Source organism: Mytilus edulis, chromosome 7 (assembly GCF_963676685.1).
Source record: "Mytilus edulis chromosome 7, xbMytEdul2.2, whole genome shotgun sequence".
NCBI classification, from domain to species: Eukaryota; Metazoa; Mollusca; class Bivalvia; order Mytilida; family Mytilidae; genus Mytilus; species Mytilus edulis.
Window position 1 is genome coordinate 79,827,035 of NC_092350.1, and position 15,797 is coordinate 79,842,831.

General features: G+C 31.6%; 1 protein-coding gene and 1 long non-coding RNA gene across 2 annotated transcripts in view; one reads left to right on the top strand and one right to left on the bottom strand.

The window, feature by feature from the left end:
* The window catches only part of LOC139482345 (bridge-like lipid transfer protein family member 3B), a 64,429-nt gene extending 53,737 nt beyond the window's left edge, over positions 1–10,692 (bottom strand). The window contains exons 1-10 of the mRNA XM_071266197.1: positions 10,599–10,692; positions 7,454–7,616; positions 6,619–6,657; positions 6,183–6,265; positions 5,624–5,732; positions 4,503–4,746; positions 3,861–4,024; positions 2,242–2,398; positions 1,302–1,397; positions 483–506 (exon numbers count right to left, since the gene is read on the bottom strand). Coding sequence (XP_071122298.1) covers positions 483–506; positions 1,302–1,397; positions 2,242–2,398; positions 3,861–4,024; positions 4,503–4,746; positions 5,624–5,732; positions 6,183–6,265; positions 6,619–6,657; positions 7,454–7,616; positions 10,599–10,642 — 1,123 coding nt within the window. The 5' untranslated portion in view covers positions 10,643–10,692. The remainder of the gene's footprint in view (positions 1–482; positions 507–1,301; positions 1,398–2,241; positions 2,399–3,860; positions 4,025–4,502; positions 4,747–5,623; positions 5,733–6,182; positions 6,266–6,618; positions 6,658–7,453; positions 7,617–10,598) is intronic.
* Positions 10,693–10,821: 129 nt separating this feature from the next.
* Positions 10,822–13,582, top strand: LOC139482352 (uncharacterized). The gene is made up of 3 exons (XR_011654839.1): positions 10,822–10,867; positions 12,403–12,480; positions 13,515–13,582. It is a non-coding gene; the product is annotated as an uncharacterized lncRNA (long non-coding RNA).
* The last annotated feature ends 2,215 nt before the right edge of the window (positions 13,583–15,797 follow it).

Below are 15,797 nucleotides of genomic sequence, written 5' to 3' on the forward strand. Positions count from 1 at the left end.
TACTGAAAAGTCAATTAATAATTGATCATAAAACCAAAGTAATTTTGTTACATAAACAGAAATATTTTCGAATTTTAAACAGAAATATTTTGGAGTTGTGGAATAAGTTTTTAAAAAGTATGGTTTGCAAAATTTCAAATGTAAAGTTTTCAATCAAAGGTTAGGTAAATGCACAGCTCTGTGTGCTTCATCAGAAATTGGAGAATCAGTTTTTTGAAATATTGTTTTGCTTATCATGAATTGTAAACATTTTCAATAATAGTTTGTTTTTGTCTTTTTTAAAAGTAAATGCACAATCAATGCGTCCCCTTGAGAAGTTGGAGAATGGATTAATGAAGTAAGTGGCATAAATTTAAATCAATATCTTCTTTCTATCAAATGTTTCATAGTATTTGTAGGCAATGATTCTAGTTTGAAAAGGTTGAAAATATAAAAATGAATTTATTATTGTCTGATTGCCATAGTAACATGCTGTAACTCACCACGGGTTGTAATTAAATCCATGTCTGAAAGATGTTTTGTTTCATTGAAAAAATATGAATGTCATCCTTAATCTTTAATATAAACACCTTTGTTTCCCTTGCAGCATTTATAACTGTTAAAAAAATTGTACTTAAGTGAGAGAAAAAATAAGTGCACATTAAAACTAAAGAATTTAAACAACTAAAAAGGTGTACCTGGACAAAGGGAGTAAAATAAGGGCCATTATTAGACCATCACATTGCAAAAAATGTTCTGAACATCTTTTAGGCTCATATTCTAGATTTCAAAAAAATATTATTAGTATCAAAAGCAAGAACTTTTAAAAACCCTTAAGCAACACAATTCAACATAAAATATTTAATCATATTTAGAAAACTAAGGTCTTGTGGATGTTTTGTTCTCAATGGTCTTCAAGTTGGTAATTACTTCAACCTTTTAATTTCGTTGATTCAAGATTAACTGATGGGTCTTGTGTAGGCAAAATGCAAGTTTAATGTATATATTAGGCCTGGTATAGTTGATGTGTTTTTTTTTTTTTTTTTTAATTTTGAAGGATATTACCGGTATTTGATGTGGTCCTTTCATACCTTCTCCTTTCTCAATACTAGTTTAAAAAAAGATTTTCTTCTAAATAAAAAAATAGAAAATATTGTTTTTGTTTTTTTTTTTTATATACTAAACAATCATCACTTTCAAACAACATAAAAAGCAAGAACTTAAATTTGCAACAAAAAGCAAAAGACTCAACAAATGCTATGCAAGGACCACAAATGGCAGGATGTAAGCAAAGGGAGATAAATCTGTTGTAATTAACTTACCAGCTGTATTGTAGGGGTAGATATCTACTGACAGCTTGTGTATTGTAACCTGCATAGCTCCGCCTTCTATTTGTTTATTGTGGTCAGCACTATGAACTGTAAAACATATCCCATATATTGAATATTTTCTGATAATAAAAATGGTTGCATTGCAAGTACTAGACCATATATACTAATATATACTAATATATAACATAATTTACAGTCAAGAATATATATAAAATAAGTTTCACTAAACACGGACAGTACGTAGTTAAGAACTTTAAATAGGGTCAAAATCTAATCTTTCTTTATTCAAATTCATATTGGCATCTATACTGTCAACTACACTCTTGCGATTTAAACTTTGCACATGAAAGTTATTTATCCTGCAATCAGGCTTTTATTGCACAAATAACAGGTGCACAAATAAATTTTTGCTTTATTTGTACATGTACAAATAAAGTCTCCTGTTACCCCACTTCTATGATGAGCAAGCAATAATGTGGATATTTGCTTTTCTGTACCAGTTCATTTTGGAGCTCTCTTTGTTGTCGGCGTTTACACTTTGTCAATTTCATTGAAAAATTAGATAGCATGATTTAGATTTTAATAACTAAAGCTGTTGGGAGTAAATTTCAGGATAAAAACTTATTTGTACTCACTGCCAAACAGGTGAAAAGCTAAAGCAAGCCTCACTTTTCGTCCTGTTTCTAAAGCTCATACAAATAAATTTTACATTTTTCAACATTGTACATATATAGTATATATCTGCACCCCAACAAGACAAATTAACCAACAACTCATTTGCATTTGAGGTACATAATTAAAGGGAAATAAATACACTTTCTAACAAGGGAGATCATTCTATAACCTGTCTTATAAATCAACTTTAATATATAAAACTAGTTTGTTGCTGTTCAACAAAATATTGCAAGATCAGCATATGTATAAATTTAACCTGAATCTGGTGAGCTGTCATCACAAAGGTGAAGGTCAATCCTGCTGGTGATCAGGTGATAAGATGTCGTCTGCACATCAAATCTACTGAAGTGTGCAGACGTCTGCTGAGGCTGGTGCTGCTGCACAACTGGTGTATTCCCAGCATGCCCTTGTCTCTGGAAACAAAATAATCAGTTAACTTGGAGATTTCTAAGAAAGGAGTAGGTTCAGTAAGACCTCTTTTTGGCCCCAAAATATAGCAGTTTTACAAAATTGTGAATATGTAATCTTTTAGCCATTTATTGGAAAGAAGAATGCTTTTGCTACATAAATATGGTCTGTTTTTGACAATACAATGCACATATATCGTGTACTAACATCATTAAGTCGTGCTAAATTACTGAAATTTTCACAATTTAAGCATTTTAGTTAAATTTTAGACAGTTTCCATCTTAAATGAAAGTGGCCCCATTCCCGTTCGTTCATGATGTTGAAATGTAAGTTGTATTTGATGATAATACATAACATATGTAAAGGTTGAGGATAAACAGGGATGCGGCCACTTTCATTTTTGACAAAAACCATCTGAAAAGTGACTTTTTTTCACATATTTGATAGATTTTTAATATTTCAGCTTGAATCGGAATGTTTTAAATGAATAAATCAGTTAAAATCTTTCACTTAAACTAATGAATCAATTGAAATAGATACTTAAGTGTTTAAAGAGCGTCCAAAATCTTTCGTTAGATGAACCTGAAATTTAAGGCCAAAATAGACCCTTACGGGACCTACTCCTTTAACAAGTTTAACTGATTTTTTGTTAAGAATTAAAGATTTCATTTTTTTTCTTTCTTTAGTGCAATCAAAATTCATTTTATTTCCTATCAGTCAATTTGATTTTTAAAAACTTGAATCTGTTTTTTAAACATTACTGTTTAATGGACACCATCTATCAAAACTTTTTTTTTCAGTAGTGTGCCTTTACAATCCTTTACATCACCACCTGACTATGGTGTTAAGGGGTTTGATAAATAAAACAAACAATTGGCACTCACACCACATCTTCCTATATCTAATTATTAAAACCTTGTTAACAAAGTTGTAGAGGAAAGTCCAACAGTATGAAATAAATGACTGCGTCAAATTGCAAACATGGCAAACATCTAGTTATCTATATACATGATAAAAATCTGGAGTACCAAAGACTTACTACAAAATATAATGAACCCACAAATGTAGCAGTGCTACGAAATAAACAAAGGGTGAATAGGTGTAATATCTTTGTACAACAATTTTTTCTAACATTCTATGTTTACAAGAAAATCTTTAATCAGTTACATTTTGTTTGGTTGAGTGAGTATAGGCTGTTAACATTAACAGATCTTTAAAGGCAGGTCATATGAGTAAAACTCAAGATTTTTTCCCCCACTGTACACTATATACAAATAAAGGCAACAGTAGTATACCGCTGTTCAAAACTCATAAATCCATGTACAAAAAACAAAATCGGAGTAACAAACTAAAACTGAGGAAAACACATTAAATATAAGAGGAGAACAATGACACAACATTAAAATGTAACACACACAGAAATGGACAAAATATTTTTACAGGGAAAATGTTTTTTTGATGTATCACCTGTAATTTTTCGGCAGCTAAATTTTTACTTTGTCTTCTTGATTTCTCTATTGTTTCCTTCAGTGAGTTGGCATACAATACAGCAGCCTTTAATTGTGTGTCAGTTAACACCCATAAGAGGTCATCTAAATATAGCATCAGTCTGGTCGATATAATGGAACAATCTACAATATAAAAGGTAAAATTATCTGCAGGACATTTTAAGATTTCAACTTCAAGTAACAATTTTTTTGACAGTAAGTTTATTGGTTCAAGGGAGACAACTCAAATGGACTTTTCTATTGCGTGATTTGATGAGTTACAAGCCTCAGCAATAAATGTCATTTTCTTATATTGTCAAACCCGGAAAATGTTAGTAAATATATATATATATCCAAGACAAAAATTGCAATATTTTTAAGATCTAGACTTTATATAATAAGAAATTTAAACAAAGTTGCGAAAGCCTAATTTTTGTTACAAATTTTCAATACCACATATTATATTGTCAGATAAGGTTATTTTAATGATGCCAAAGCACATCTTCAACACAGAGCCTAAGCTTACACCCAAGCAAGGTATATAAGGCCTGGATAGTCAGATTAGTGACAAAAGATTAATTCCTGTTTACATAGACAAATATTAATGACTATTTCAACCTACCACTTAATTTTTTCTTGATAGCAATTCTGATTTTTGATTGGTTGGCTATAAATCTGAGGGGCGTGGTTACAAACTGTTCACTTGATTCCCCTTCAACTGCTGTGGCTTCAATTCTTGTCGTCTGCCACTCAACTTCTTTAAATAATAGAATTTCTCCTCTATCTGGATCTTTTAACTTGGTATTTCCAAGGTGAGATGTCTTCTGCCATGTTGGTGTTACACTTCCAACTTGAACTCTGGATAACTTTAGAAAAATAAAATATATCACATGTTTAAAACTATTTGTAAATAAAAGTCTCCTTTTTTTATGTTGTTTTTTTACTCTGTTGCTTTTTTTTTCTTATGAAATCTATTGACAATTCATGCAAAAAATTGTTTCCTATTCATTTGAATCTTTTCCTCTCTAATTTAAACTTAGAAATATCTTAATTCAAAATTAAAGTCTTTTAGATGTTATATTTGACACCTCTACTGTAATTATTTTCTCTTATATATTTTTTTCACCACTCTAAAGAAGGGCAGGAAAGAGTTGACAAAAGACAGTTAAGGTGGTACCTAACACTACAGGGAGATAACTCTGTAAAATCAGCTAAACGTTTTAATTACGTTGTGTTGTCAAGGGAATATTAAGCTTCTCAATGATCAAAATTGGTGTGTGTCAAGCTGCTATATAACCAGTGTAATTTTTCTGACAAAACGGTTGGTTAAAAATTTTTGATTTTTTTATATTTTTGTTAAAGGGTTAACGTAAATACTTTGACAAAATTTTATGAAAATTAAACGAGCCAAATTAATTTTAGTGAAAGTGTTGGGTACCACCTTAAGAAAAGGACAGAAATCTCAAAAAAGTAATCAAACTCCCAACAAAGAACATAGACTTTGGCTGGTATGCAATATAGTCTTTATTAAGTTTCTTTGTGTATTGTGGTCTCTTTACTGAATTGTGCACTCACAACACAATCTTTTTGTTATATATTAACAGAGATGTGTGTATACTTCAACAAGAAACCATAATATGAAACAATATCAGAACCAGCAAACGGTATGCAAGTGCTTTTGCCATATGACCATGATGGCATGCTGTAAAGCTCTCAGAAATATAATATAACAATAATTATTACCTGTAATGTTGCATTAAACTGACGTGAAATAAACTTGACAGAGACAGAGTTAATTTGAACAAAGATGCCATCAATAACTCTATCAACAAAGCCATATTTTCCTCCAGACCTGAAAAAATCATTGAAAAAAATAGTTTTGTTTACACTGATTTTGAATAGTTTCCAGTTTTTAAATCAGTAATTTTGATTTTTGACACAATTATTGGTCAAACTTTTAACTCCTGTTAGTGTAAGTGTTCGAAGTGTAAGATGTCTTCTTTTTTTGAAAAATATTTTCTTTTGAAAAAGGACCATTAAAGTTGAACACCAACCTTAACTAAACAAGCTGGATTATTCAAAATTTTTGCTTGTCTCAATGGCAATCGTACCACATTTTCTTATTTCAATTTTTCTACTTACATGTAAAAAAAGTCATGTATGAAACAAACATGGACCAAACAATTAAAGGTCTGAATTTGGTATCAAACTAAATGGAAAAAAGAATAGGATAGTCTAGATTAAAACATCTTAATTGGTTAATCAAACAGATAATGAATTGGCTTTTGGCAAAATATCTTACCTATAGCTAGCTAAATGAGCTGGATTACTCGGCGGTCTTGGTTCTTCACAAGTTTCAATTTCTAATATTACTTCATCCAGATACTGCAATCACAGGTGAATGTATAAAACTTAGATAAGTATAGAAGTGAATAGATTCTATATTTGAAAATCAAAATCAGAAATGACAACTTTATACCATGAAAATTTTTATACAAATCTTCATATTTTCAGGCATCTCAGTTGAATTAATAATTATAAGAATATTTTTTATTCCAATCAAGAGCCATTGATCAGCAGCATGACATGCACATTTCCAATACTATCAAAGATAGACAAGGACACATTTTGTTTTTAAAGTAATTTTGTATTGCGCATGCATTGTATATATTTTTAAAATAAATAAAATTTCAAACAAAACTTCAACAGACATGACAGATATAAATTACTTTTCTTACCAGACATATTGGTTTGGATTTTAAGTTTGTCCACTGGATCTGAAAATGTTAAAAATATAATAATATCGGAACAATTACATGTGTAAAAAATTATGAAAAAATTGTTTTAATTTTTTTTGTTTTTTTTTTTTAATTTAGACAAGCGAGGTACTTAAAAGTGGGTCTCATTGGGGTCTAAGCATGACACAGGATTGCCGATTTTTTGTAAGCGGGACAAGTGAAAGTCAAATTATTGTGGCGTGAAAACGGGAAATGAGGTCTAGCGCAACCCAGGAAATGACAAAAAAATGAGAATTGCTTACGTACATAGTGTAAGCGGGATACGGGAATCTGACAAAACAGTAAGCGGGATCTGGGATCGGAACCCCCAATGAGACCCCCTTAAAAGTGTATTGTCTATTTATATCTTGTGTTGTATATAATGAATCATCATACATTTTATGTAGATACTTGTTTGCTAGTATGTAATAATAAAGTGCAGAAACTTTGTTAGAGACATGAAATTTACAGATAAACAGCAAATAGAAAAAAAAATCCATCATATCAACATCTATACATGTACATTGAACATTGAACATGTCTTAGAAAAAAACTTGAATTGATTTGTGTGTATTAACTACTCTCAGCTAGATTATTTTTTCATAATCATGGATCTACATCTTGTTTAACAAATAAACCTTTAACATTATCCAATAAAACATTACTCAAAATGCACTTACATGATTTAATTGTTATTGTATAAACATTAATATCATGTGCATGTACAAAAATGTATATATATAATTTAAATATAACCATATTATATATATAGTTTTATTTACAAGCAAGTACTCACCTTGATTGACACTTTATTACACACAGCTCGTTTCAATCTCATCCATGTTGGAAGATCCAACAATTCCATTAAAATGGCTTCATCTAATTCAAGGTTAGATAACTCTCCCTCACCCTTAAGTGTACTAAGGTTGATCTTGTCAGGAGATAAATTCTTTGTAAATCTGTAAAAATGAATAGCTTTTTAAGCTTATTATCTATTAGGAGAGCTCTGGTATAGTGGTTAACGCATCCAATTACTAACATAAAGGTTCCTGGTTTGATACCCTTTCTGGGAAGCAAATTTCAGGGACTGAATTTACAGATCTCCCTTGACATCATTTGCGAGTATGGTTTTGAGAAACAATTAAAAACCAATTGTTCAGAGAACCATTGATGGTCTTTCCACCAGTAAGGATCTTTATTATATGAAAATATTAGAATTCGGTTTTAAATGTCAATTTTAGCATCAAATGACAGCTTATTGAACGTTGATTCCAAAAATATATGGTTTCTATACAAAAAGATATACATAAGGGAGATCATTTTTTACTTCCGGTTTAAAAGATGTTATTTCCGGTATGTTTTGATAATTTACTTGACACTGATTCCAAAAATAGATGGTTCTATATACTTTTACATTAAATTAGTACAAAAAATGGCTACTTCCAGTTTACAAAAGGTCACTTCCGGTTGGCTTTTTCAAGGTCACATTGCTTGCAACCTTTTGCCAAAAGTCCCATGGCTTTATCATGTATATATAAGAGGAAAAAGCAAAGGTCAAAATCTAGAACATTAAATTTACCTATGACCTTGAGCTCAATTTCAAGGTCATCAACCAAGGACCTCAAATCAAAAGACTCTAGGCCTCTACTTAATATTGTTAATGAGTTATATTACCATACAACTAATATTAGATATAAAAGGGGGCAAAACTTGCATTAAATGTTACGTACCATTTTAAGTAAAATTTACGTGTTACAACATGTCGCAACTAACAATTGTCCGAAAATATTTTGTCGATATCTTGTATGATTTCTGAAAATAAGAGATAACAAGCCAAAATCAAATTTGAACATGACCTTGACCTTTGACCTTGACCTCATTTTCATATTTTTGGACCAAGGACCTCAAATGAAAAGACCCTAGGCCTCTATCACTTATGGTTTTCCAGTTACAAATTTATTTCAATTATTTCCATACAAAAAGGGGAAATTACTCTCATATGGGGTCTTCGTAACGCTTCGGTCAAAATAAAACGTACTTTTAACATCCTGAGGATATAACGAGCAATTTGGAAAAATAAATTTGTCGTTTCTTTTAGGGTTGCTGAGGAGATCTGATAACAAGAAAAACAGTGTTTGGGGAGATAACTCTTACAAAGAAAAGTGTTTGGTTAAACAGGGTGAGTTTCAAAAGCGTATAGACTGTATGATATCATATGCAAAAAAACTAAGCGACATCTTTTAAAACATTTTTACACCGCAAGAAAAAAATTAGGCGGAAGAAAAAAAAAAATAATCAGAACAAATTCAATAGGTCTTTCCACACGGAAAGGTAGAAAGACCTCATAACATTCCATTGGAAGGGGACGACAAATGGCTGACCTGGTTAATGAGAGAGCAATATCTCTTGCAGATAAAAGACACCCTTGTAGATACTAGATTTTAAAAAAAAGCAGGTTAATGCTGCTACAAAGCAGCACTGGCACCCCCAAAGTGGAAAGGGATTAAGTTGTAATTACTTGTTTCCCAATCCACTATAAATACATGTAAATATGTTTAAACTATTTAGCTAATCATCTATGTCCTTTTGTTTGTAAAATTATAAATGGGTGTATCCCCCTTGACCATGTTGACATTCAGGTGACTTTGGTAGCATAAGTCTGGTTGGTCATTCTATACAATTGTCAATTCCTATTGTGAATAAAAAAATGCAAGAAAATTGTCTTCAATTACAAAAAAATAATACATTAATTGTAATACTGAAACAAAATTATGTAATTGTTACAGTACATGCAAAGTGACTTAAGTTTAAAATCCCACTCAGTGGTTATTTTTCACAGTGAATATGGGGATTTTGATTTATTCTAACATGACGTCCTTCAAACGCTTTGAGTACACACCTGTGGTAAAATATGAATATATTGCCTGGGCTGTTCCAATCCTACACCCATGTCATATGCTTTTTTATGAATGAGCTTCCTGAGGTCATAGAATGATGACGTGAGAATATAAGCATTTGACGGGAAAATACATGCTTGAATAACAGAAAATCATGACAACAAGGAAACGTAAATAAACGATGCTAAAATGTGTTGTAAGTCTCTTTTTTTATAGCCGGAGATTAACCAAATTTCACCATTTGAGGAGGAGTCTTCCGCTCAAAATGTGAGGGTGAGGCAGGTATGTGAACAGTAAACAGATGTCAGCTACATCTTAAACATACCACAATACTTTTAAACAAACACTCAGAGACCAAACATATCAATTGTAATGAAGGTACAATACACATCATGTACATATATATAAGGAGGTGGTATGATTCAATGTCAAGGAGTCAACTATTAATCAAAGACCTACTTCACAGTAGTGAAACTTCATCTTTCAGGTAAATTTATTAAAAGTAGAACAGGTTCAATAAAACTATTTTAGATATACATGAAAGAATTGTCTGTCTTAGATGTCAAGATTTATAAACTTATTTCAAGAATTTGAAGCAGTATGAAAGGTTGGAATCTTGTGGACTGTCTGCATTAGTGCATACACTGAACATTTTGCTGAATGTGAAAACACTGTTTAACCGATTCTAAAATGGGACAGAGGTGCATCATCACAGCACAAGAACTGTGGGCATAAATTGTACATGTTTCAGTGTTCGTTGACATTATATTTTGTGCCTCTATTCAATTCTACACTAGAAATGACGAAAATCAAGTATAAGAACTGATAAAAAGTCTTAACGAATCAAAGGGAAACTCAAAACAATTTCCAATAAATATCTATATTACTTGTAATGTACGTAAAATTAACCATCTCGTCATATTGACAATTTCCGATTCCTGACTCCTGTGATACAGACTACACAGTGAGTACACTCCACTGTTTATAAAGTCATATTCTGGGACTTACTATGCAGGTTTTTTTTATGTTGTCAGAAAGACTTACTTTGAAAGATGCTTAAGAATTTGGTTTTTTAAAATTGAAGCCATTTTCAGGCCTTTTTTACAGAAAAATGTATCTTTAGGTCATGGTAACTGGTGAGCTATAATAGCTTCTCATATACGGCTAGTAGCCGTAAGGATCAGCCTCAGTAGGTCTCGTTAATTGAAACCACGCGAGATGTGCGGGAGCATTTCTTTAATGTTATCGTATTCTTTTAGACGCTTATCGACTACATTTTAACCTCAACACGAAAGAGTAACATTAGTGTAATGGTATAGAATAATTTGTAAACATTCCCGATACTTAACTTGATATACATGATATATATACATATGAAACTAAACAATAAGCAAAGAAATTGACATTTTGGGCAGAACATTCATGAAACGACTACTATCTATTTTGACGAATGAGACCAATCTGGGAACAGTATATATCTGTATATATGTTCCAGGGGCGGTCCAGCCATTTTAAAAAGGGGGGGTTCCTAACACAGGACAAAAGGGGGGGTCCAACTACACCTCCCCATACAAATGCATTGATTGTCCAAAAAAAGGGGGGTTCCAACACCCGGAACCCCCCCCCCCCCCCCCCCCTCTGGATCCGCGCCTGTGTTCCTGGACCAATAATTATAAGCATGATATTGATAAGGTAAAATGCACAATACAAAATATTGAGATTGGAATTGGCACTTGTTTCTGTCAATGTGGGGTTTACTATCCACACCCGTACGAAAAATCACAAGGTAGCTTAAACAGAAATTTTCAATGTGTTCACTTCAAACAATATTTTATTACTCCCCTTTCTTTTCTCGCAAAAAAAACATACACCAGTATGTCAGTAATTGAATTATTTTTACACTAAAACAACTTTCACGTACCTTGACACAGGAACTTGTTTCTATCTATTTGAAGACCCTCCTATCAACGTATATTTATAAATAATTTGTAAATATGCGTTGATAGGGGGTCTTCCAATGGATAAAAACAAGTGCCTGTGCTGTTGATTGTAGAATAAATGGGGGGAGGGGGTAAATCCCTCCACTATATTGAGAACCACAGGTAATCTGTGTAATCAGAGCAACGGGCTTAAAAATATGACACTAAACTCCCTCTGCATGTGGGATTGCAGGTCTATGTTTATATATGCGCACTACACAGTAGAATTAGTCTGTACAGCATTATATAAGCAGAACATATATACAATTCATCTGAATCTGTCCATTTGTCCCTCCCTCCAAAACTTAACCCCTGTTGTGTTCATTAATTTATACTGTCTGTCTGTCTGTCTGTCTGTCTGTCTGTCTGTCTGTCTGTCTGTCTGTCTGTCTGTCTGTCTGTCTGTCTGTCTGTCTGTCTGTCTGTCTGTCTGTCTGTCTGTCTGTCTGTCTGTCTGTCTGTCTGTCTGTCTGTCTGTCTGTCTGTCTGTCTGTCTCTGTCTGTCTGTCTGTCTGTCTGTCTGTCTGTCTGTCTGTCTGTCTGTCTGTCTGTCTGTCTGTTTGTTTGTTTGTTTGTTTGTTTGTTTGTTTGTTTGTAAGGAAATTAAACATAAGGGAAAGAAAAAGTGTTTCTTTTGTTCCTTTTTTTTTTTTTAATGTGTTTTCCTTGCCATTGTCAGTTATGTATAAAAAGAGACATTTCTATAAGATTGTTTTTTTGGAAAAATCCTTCCTTTACAATGAATTATGCATAATTTAGTTTGTATCTAATGTTATATCAAATTTCAATTGCTTGATTGTTTAAACAACAATTCCATTGATTTATTTGTTAGAAAAATGTAACTCTAATCAAACAGATTTTCTTTGTAGGTGTTACCATGGCCAGTATCAAAGTAGAAAGCGAAAGAGCAAAATGCTCTGAAAAGAGTGAAGCATTTGGCCAATAAGGTTTGAATAAGTGTTAGCCAAATTATAGTAAATAAGTATAAAAAGCAAAAAAAAAGTCATGATCTCAGTTTTAATTACATTCAATTATCATAAAGTATTATGTACCAATTCAAAATTGAAATTATTCCTCAATAGATTTAGTACATGTCAAGCAGTTTTAACTTCTTTTTGTAATTGTAGCTGAACAACAGTTTATAAGAATAAAAACTCTTTGAGAAAAACAAAACATTACATCTTTGTTCATCAGGCAAAAGACTCAAACAAATATTTTAAGAAAGAGAAAAACATTTTCTTATAAATCATGAATACAGAATAATAAGATATGGTTTGAGTGCCAATGAGACAACTCTCCTTCCAAGTCACAATTTGTAAAAGTTGACCATTATAGGTCACAGTAGGGCCTTCAACACAGAGCCTTGGCTCATATGGAAGATGGAACAGAAGCTTAAGGGCCCCAAGAATGACTGGTTTAAAACCATTCTCACAGGAAAGTGGTATAAAAGCATGAACTGAAATGTTCTATTTTTAATGTTCCCATCATATCTGAGGGGACATTAAGTTTAAGCCTTGTCTGTAAGTCTGTACATCTCTAAATTGGTTTCTGTTCTCTAACTTCATTTTGCCAAAACAAAATGCTATAAAACTTATACCCTATGCTTATTACAACAAACACAAATCAAGGCTTCTCTTTTACCAATCTAGAGTTATAATCCTTTACACATGGATAGAAATTCTGATTTTTTTCGTTTTTTGTCTCTAATCCAGATTGCATCAAACAAATGTTATATGTCATTCATACACAGTGCATCTTTCCACAAAACTCAGATTAAGTTTAAATTTCAGTTGCCTCACTTTTATTGTTCTTAATTTATTCTTATTGTCATTTAGATTTGAAATACTTCTTAAAGTTCTTAGAATTGGATACCTTGGATAAGGGTTATGCTGTCTACTACAAGATATGCATTTTCTATTAAATTTATTATCTCTTATTTAATGGATTATTTGTGAAAAAAAATTAAAAAAAATATTTTTAGGTGTAAAGATTTTCTGCAGAAACAGCATTTCCAGCTATGTTTTTTTTATATTGCTGTACATGCATTTGGTAAGTAGTTTGACTTGTCTTTGCATTCATTTTACAGTTCAATGTTTAGTCAGTGGCTTTACTTATATGTAGATAAAACATATTAGTTTGGTTCAATTCAAACAGGAGAAAATTCATGTACAATTTTCTTATAAACATTTTCCTGCTGTTAATTAATCCCCTGGTGATTGAAGTATGGTTTTTACAAAAAGCTACATGAGAGACAACTGATCTCATTAACATTTACCTGCTGTTATAGAATCCTATGGTGATGGAAATATTATTTGTACTAACAGATACATAAAAAGGCTTCATCTGAAGGAGAAAACATTTATTGTAGATTGGTTCATTTCCAATGGGAGACAACTCTTGTACTATTTTATTTATTAACATTTTCATCAAGATATTTAATCCAATGGTGATAGAAATATGACTTTTTACCAACCACTAACAGGTACATAAAAAGTCTTTATCTGAAGGAGAATACATTTATTGTAGATTGGTTCAATTCCAATGGGAGACAACTCTTCTACTAATTTACTTATTAACATTTTCATTTAAGATATTTAATCCTACAGTGATGGTAATATTATTTTTACTCACCACTAACCAGTTCATAAAAAGTCTTTATCTGAAGGAGAATACATTTTTTGTAGATTGGTTCAATTCAAATGGGAGACAACTCTTGTACTATTTTACTTATTGACATTTTCCTTTAAGATATTTAATCCTATGGTGATGGAAATATTATTTTTAACTAACCACTAACCAGTACATAAAAAGTCTTTATCTGAAGGAGAATACATTTATTGTAGATTGGTTCAATTCCAATGGGAGACAACTCTTGTACTATTTTACTTATTAACATTTTCCTTTAAGATATTTAATCCTATGGTGATGGAAATATTATTTTTATTAACCACTAACCAGTACATAAAAAGTCTTCATCTGAAGGAGAATACATTTATTGTAGATTGGTTCAATTCCAATGGGAGACAACTCTTGTACTATTTTACTTATTAACATTTTCCTTTAAGATATTTAATGCTATGGTGATGGAAATATTATTTTTTAACTAACCACTAACCAGTACATAAAAAGTCTTCATCTGAAGGAGAATACATTTATTGTAGATTGGTTCAATTCCAATGGGAGACAACTCTTGTACTATTTTACTTATTAACATTTTCCTTTAAGATATTTAATGCTATGGTGATGGTAATATTATTTTTACTCACATTTTACCAGTACATAAAAAGTCTTCATCTGAAGGAGAATACATTTATTGTAGATTGGTTCAATTCCAATGGGAGACAACTCTTGTACTATTTTACTTATTAACATTTTCCTTTAAGATATTCAATCCTACAGTGATGGAAATATGACTTTTTACTAACCACTAACAGTAACATAAAAAGTCTTCATCTGAAGGAGAATACAATTATTGTAGATTGGTTCAATTCCAATGGGAGACAACTCTTGTACTATTTTACTTATTAACATTTTTCTATGTGTTTATTAATGTTTGTAGGAAGGTTGATCCTGTATAAAATTGGATTTATCAGCCTGTACTTTGTTAATGGTTGTTATGAAGGCTGATCCTGTATAAAATGGGATTTATCAGCCTCTACTTTGTTAATGGTTGTTATGAAGGCTGATCCTGTATAAAATGGGATTTATCAGCCTCTACTTTGTTAATGGTTTTTATAAAGGCTGATCCTGTATAAAATGGGATTTATCAGCCTCTACTTTGTTAATGGTTTTTATGAAGGCTGATCCTGAATAAAATGGGATTTATCAGCCTCTACTTTGTTAATGGTTGTTATGAAGGCTGATCCTGTATAAAATGGGATTTATCAGCCTGTACTTTGTTAATGGTTGTTATGAAGGCTGATCCTGTATAAAATGGGATTTATCAGCCTGTACTTTGTTAATGGTTGTTATGAAGGTTGATCCTGAATAAAATGGGATTTATCAGCCTGTACTTTGTTAATGGTTGTTATGAAGGCTGATCCTGAATAAAATGGGATTTATCAGCCTCTACTTTGTTAATGGTTGTTATGAAGGCTGATCCTGTATAAAATGGGATTTATCAGCCTCTACTTTGTTAATGGTTTTTATGAAGGCTGATCCTGAATAAAATGAGATTTATCAGCCTCTACTTTGTTAATGGTTTTTATGAAGGCTGATCCTGTATAAAATGGGATTTACCAGCCTGTACTTTGTTAATGGTTGT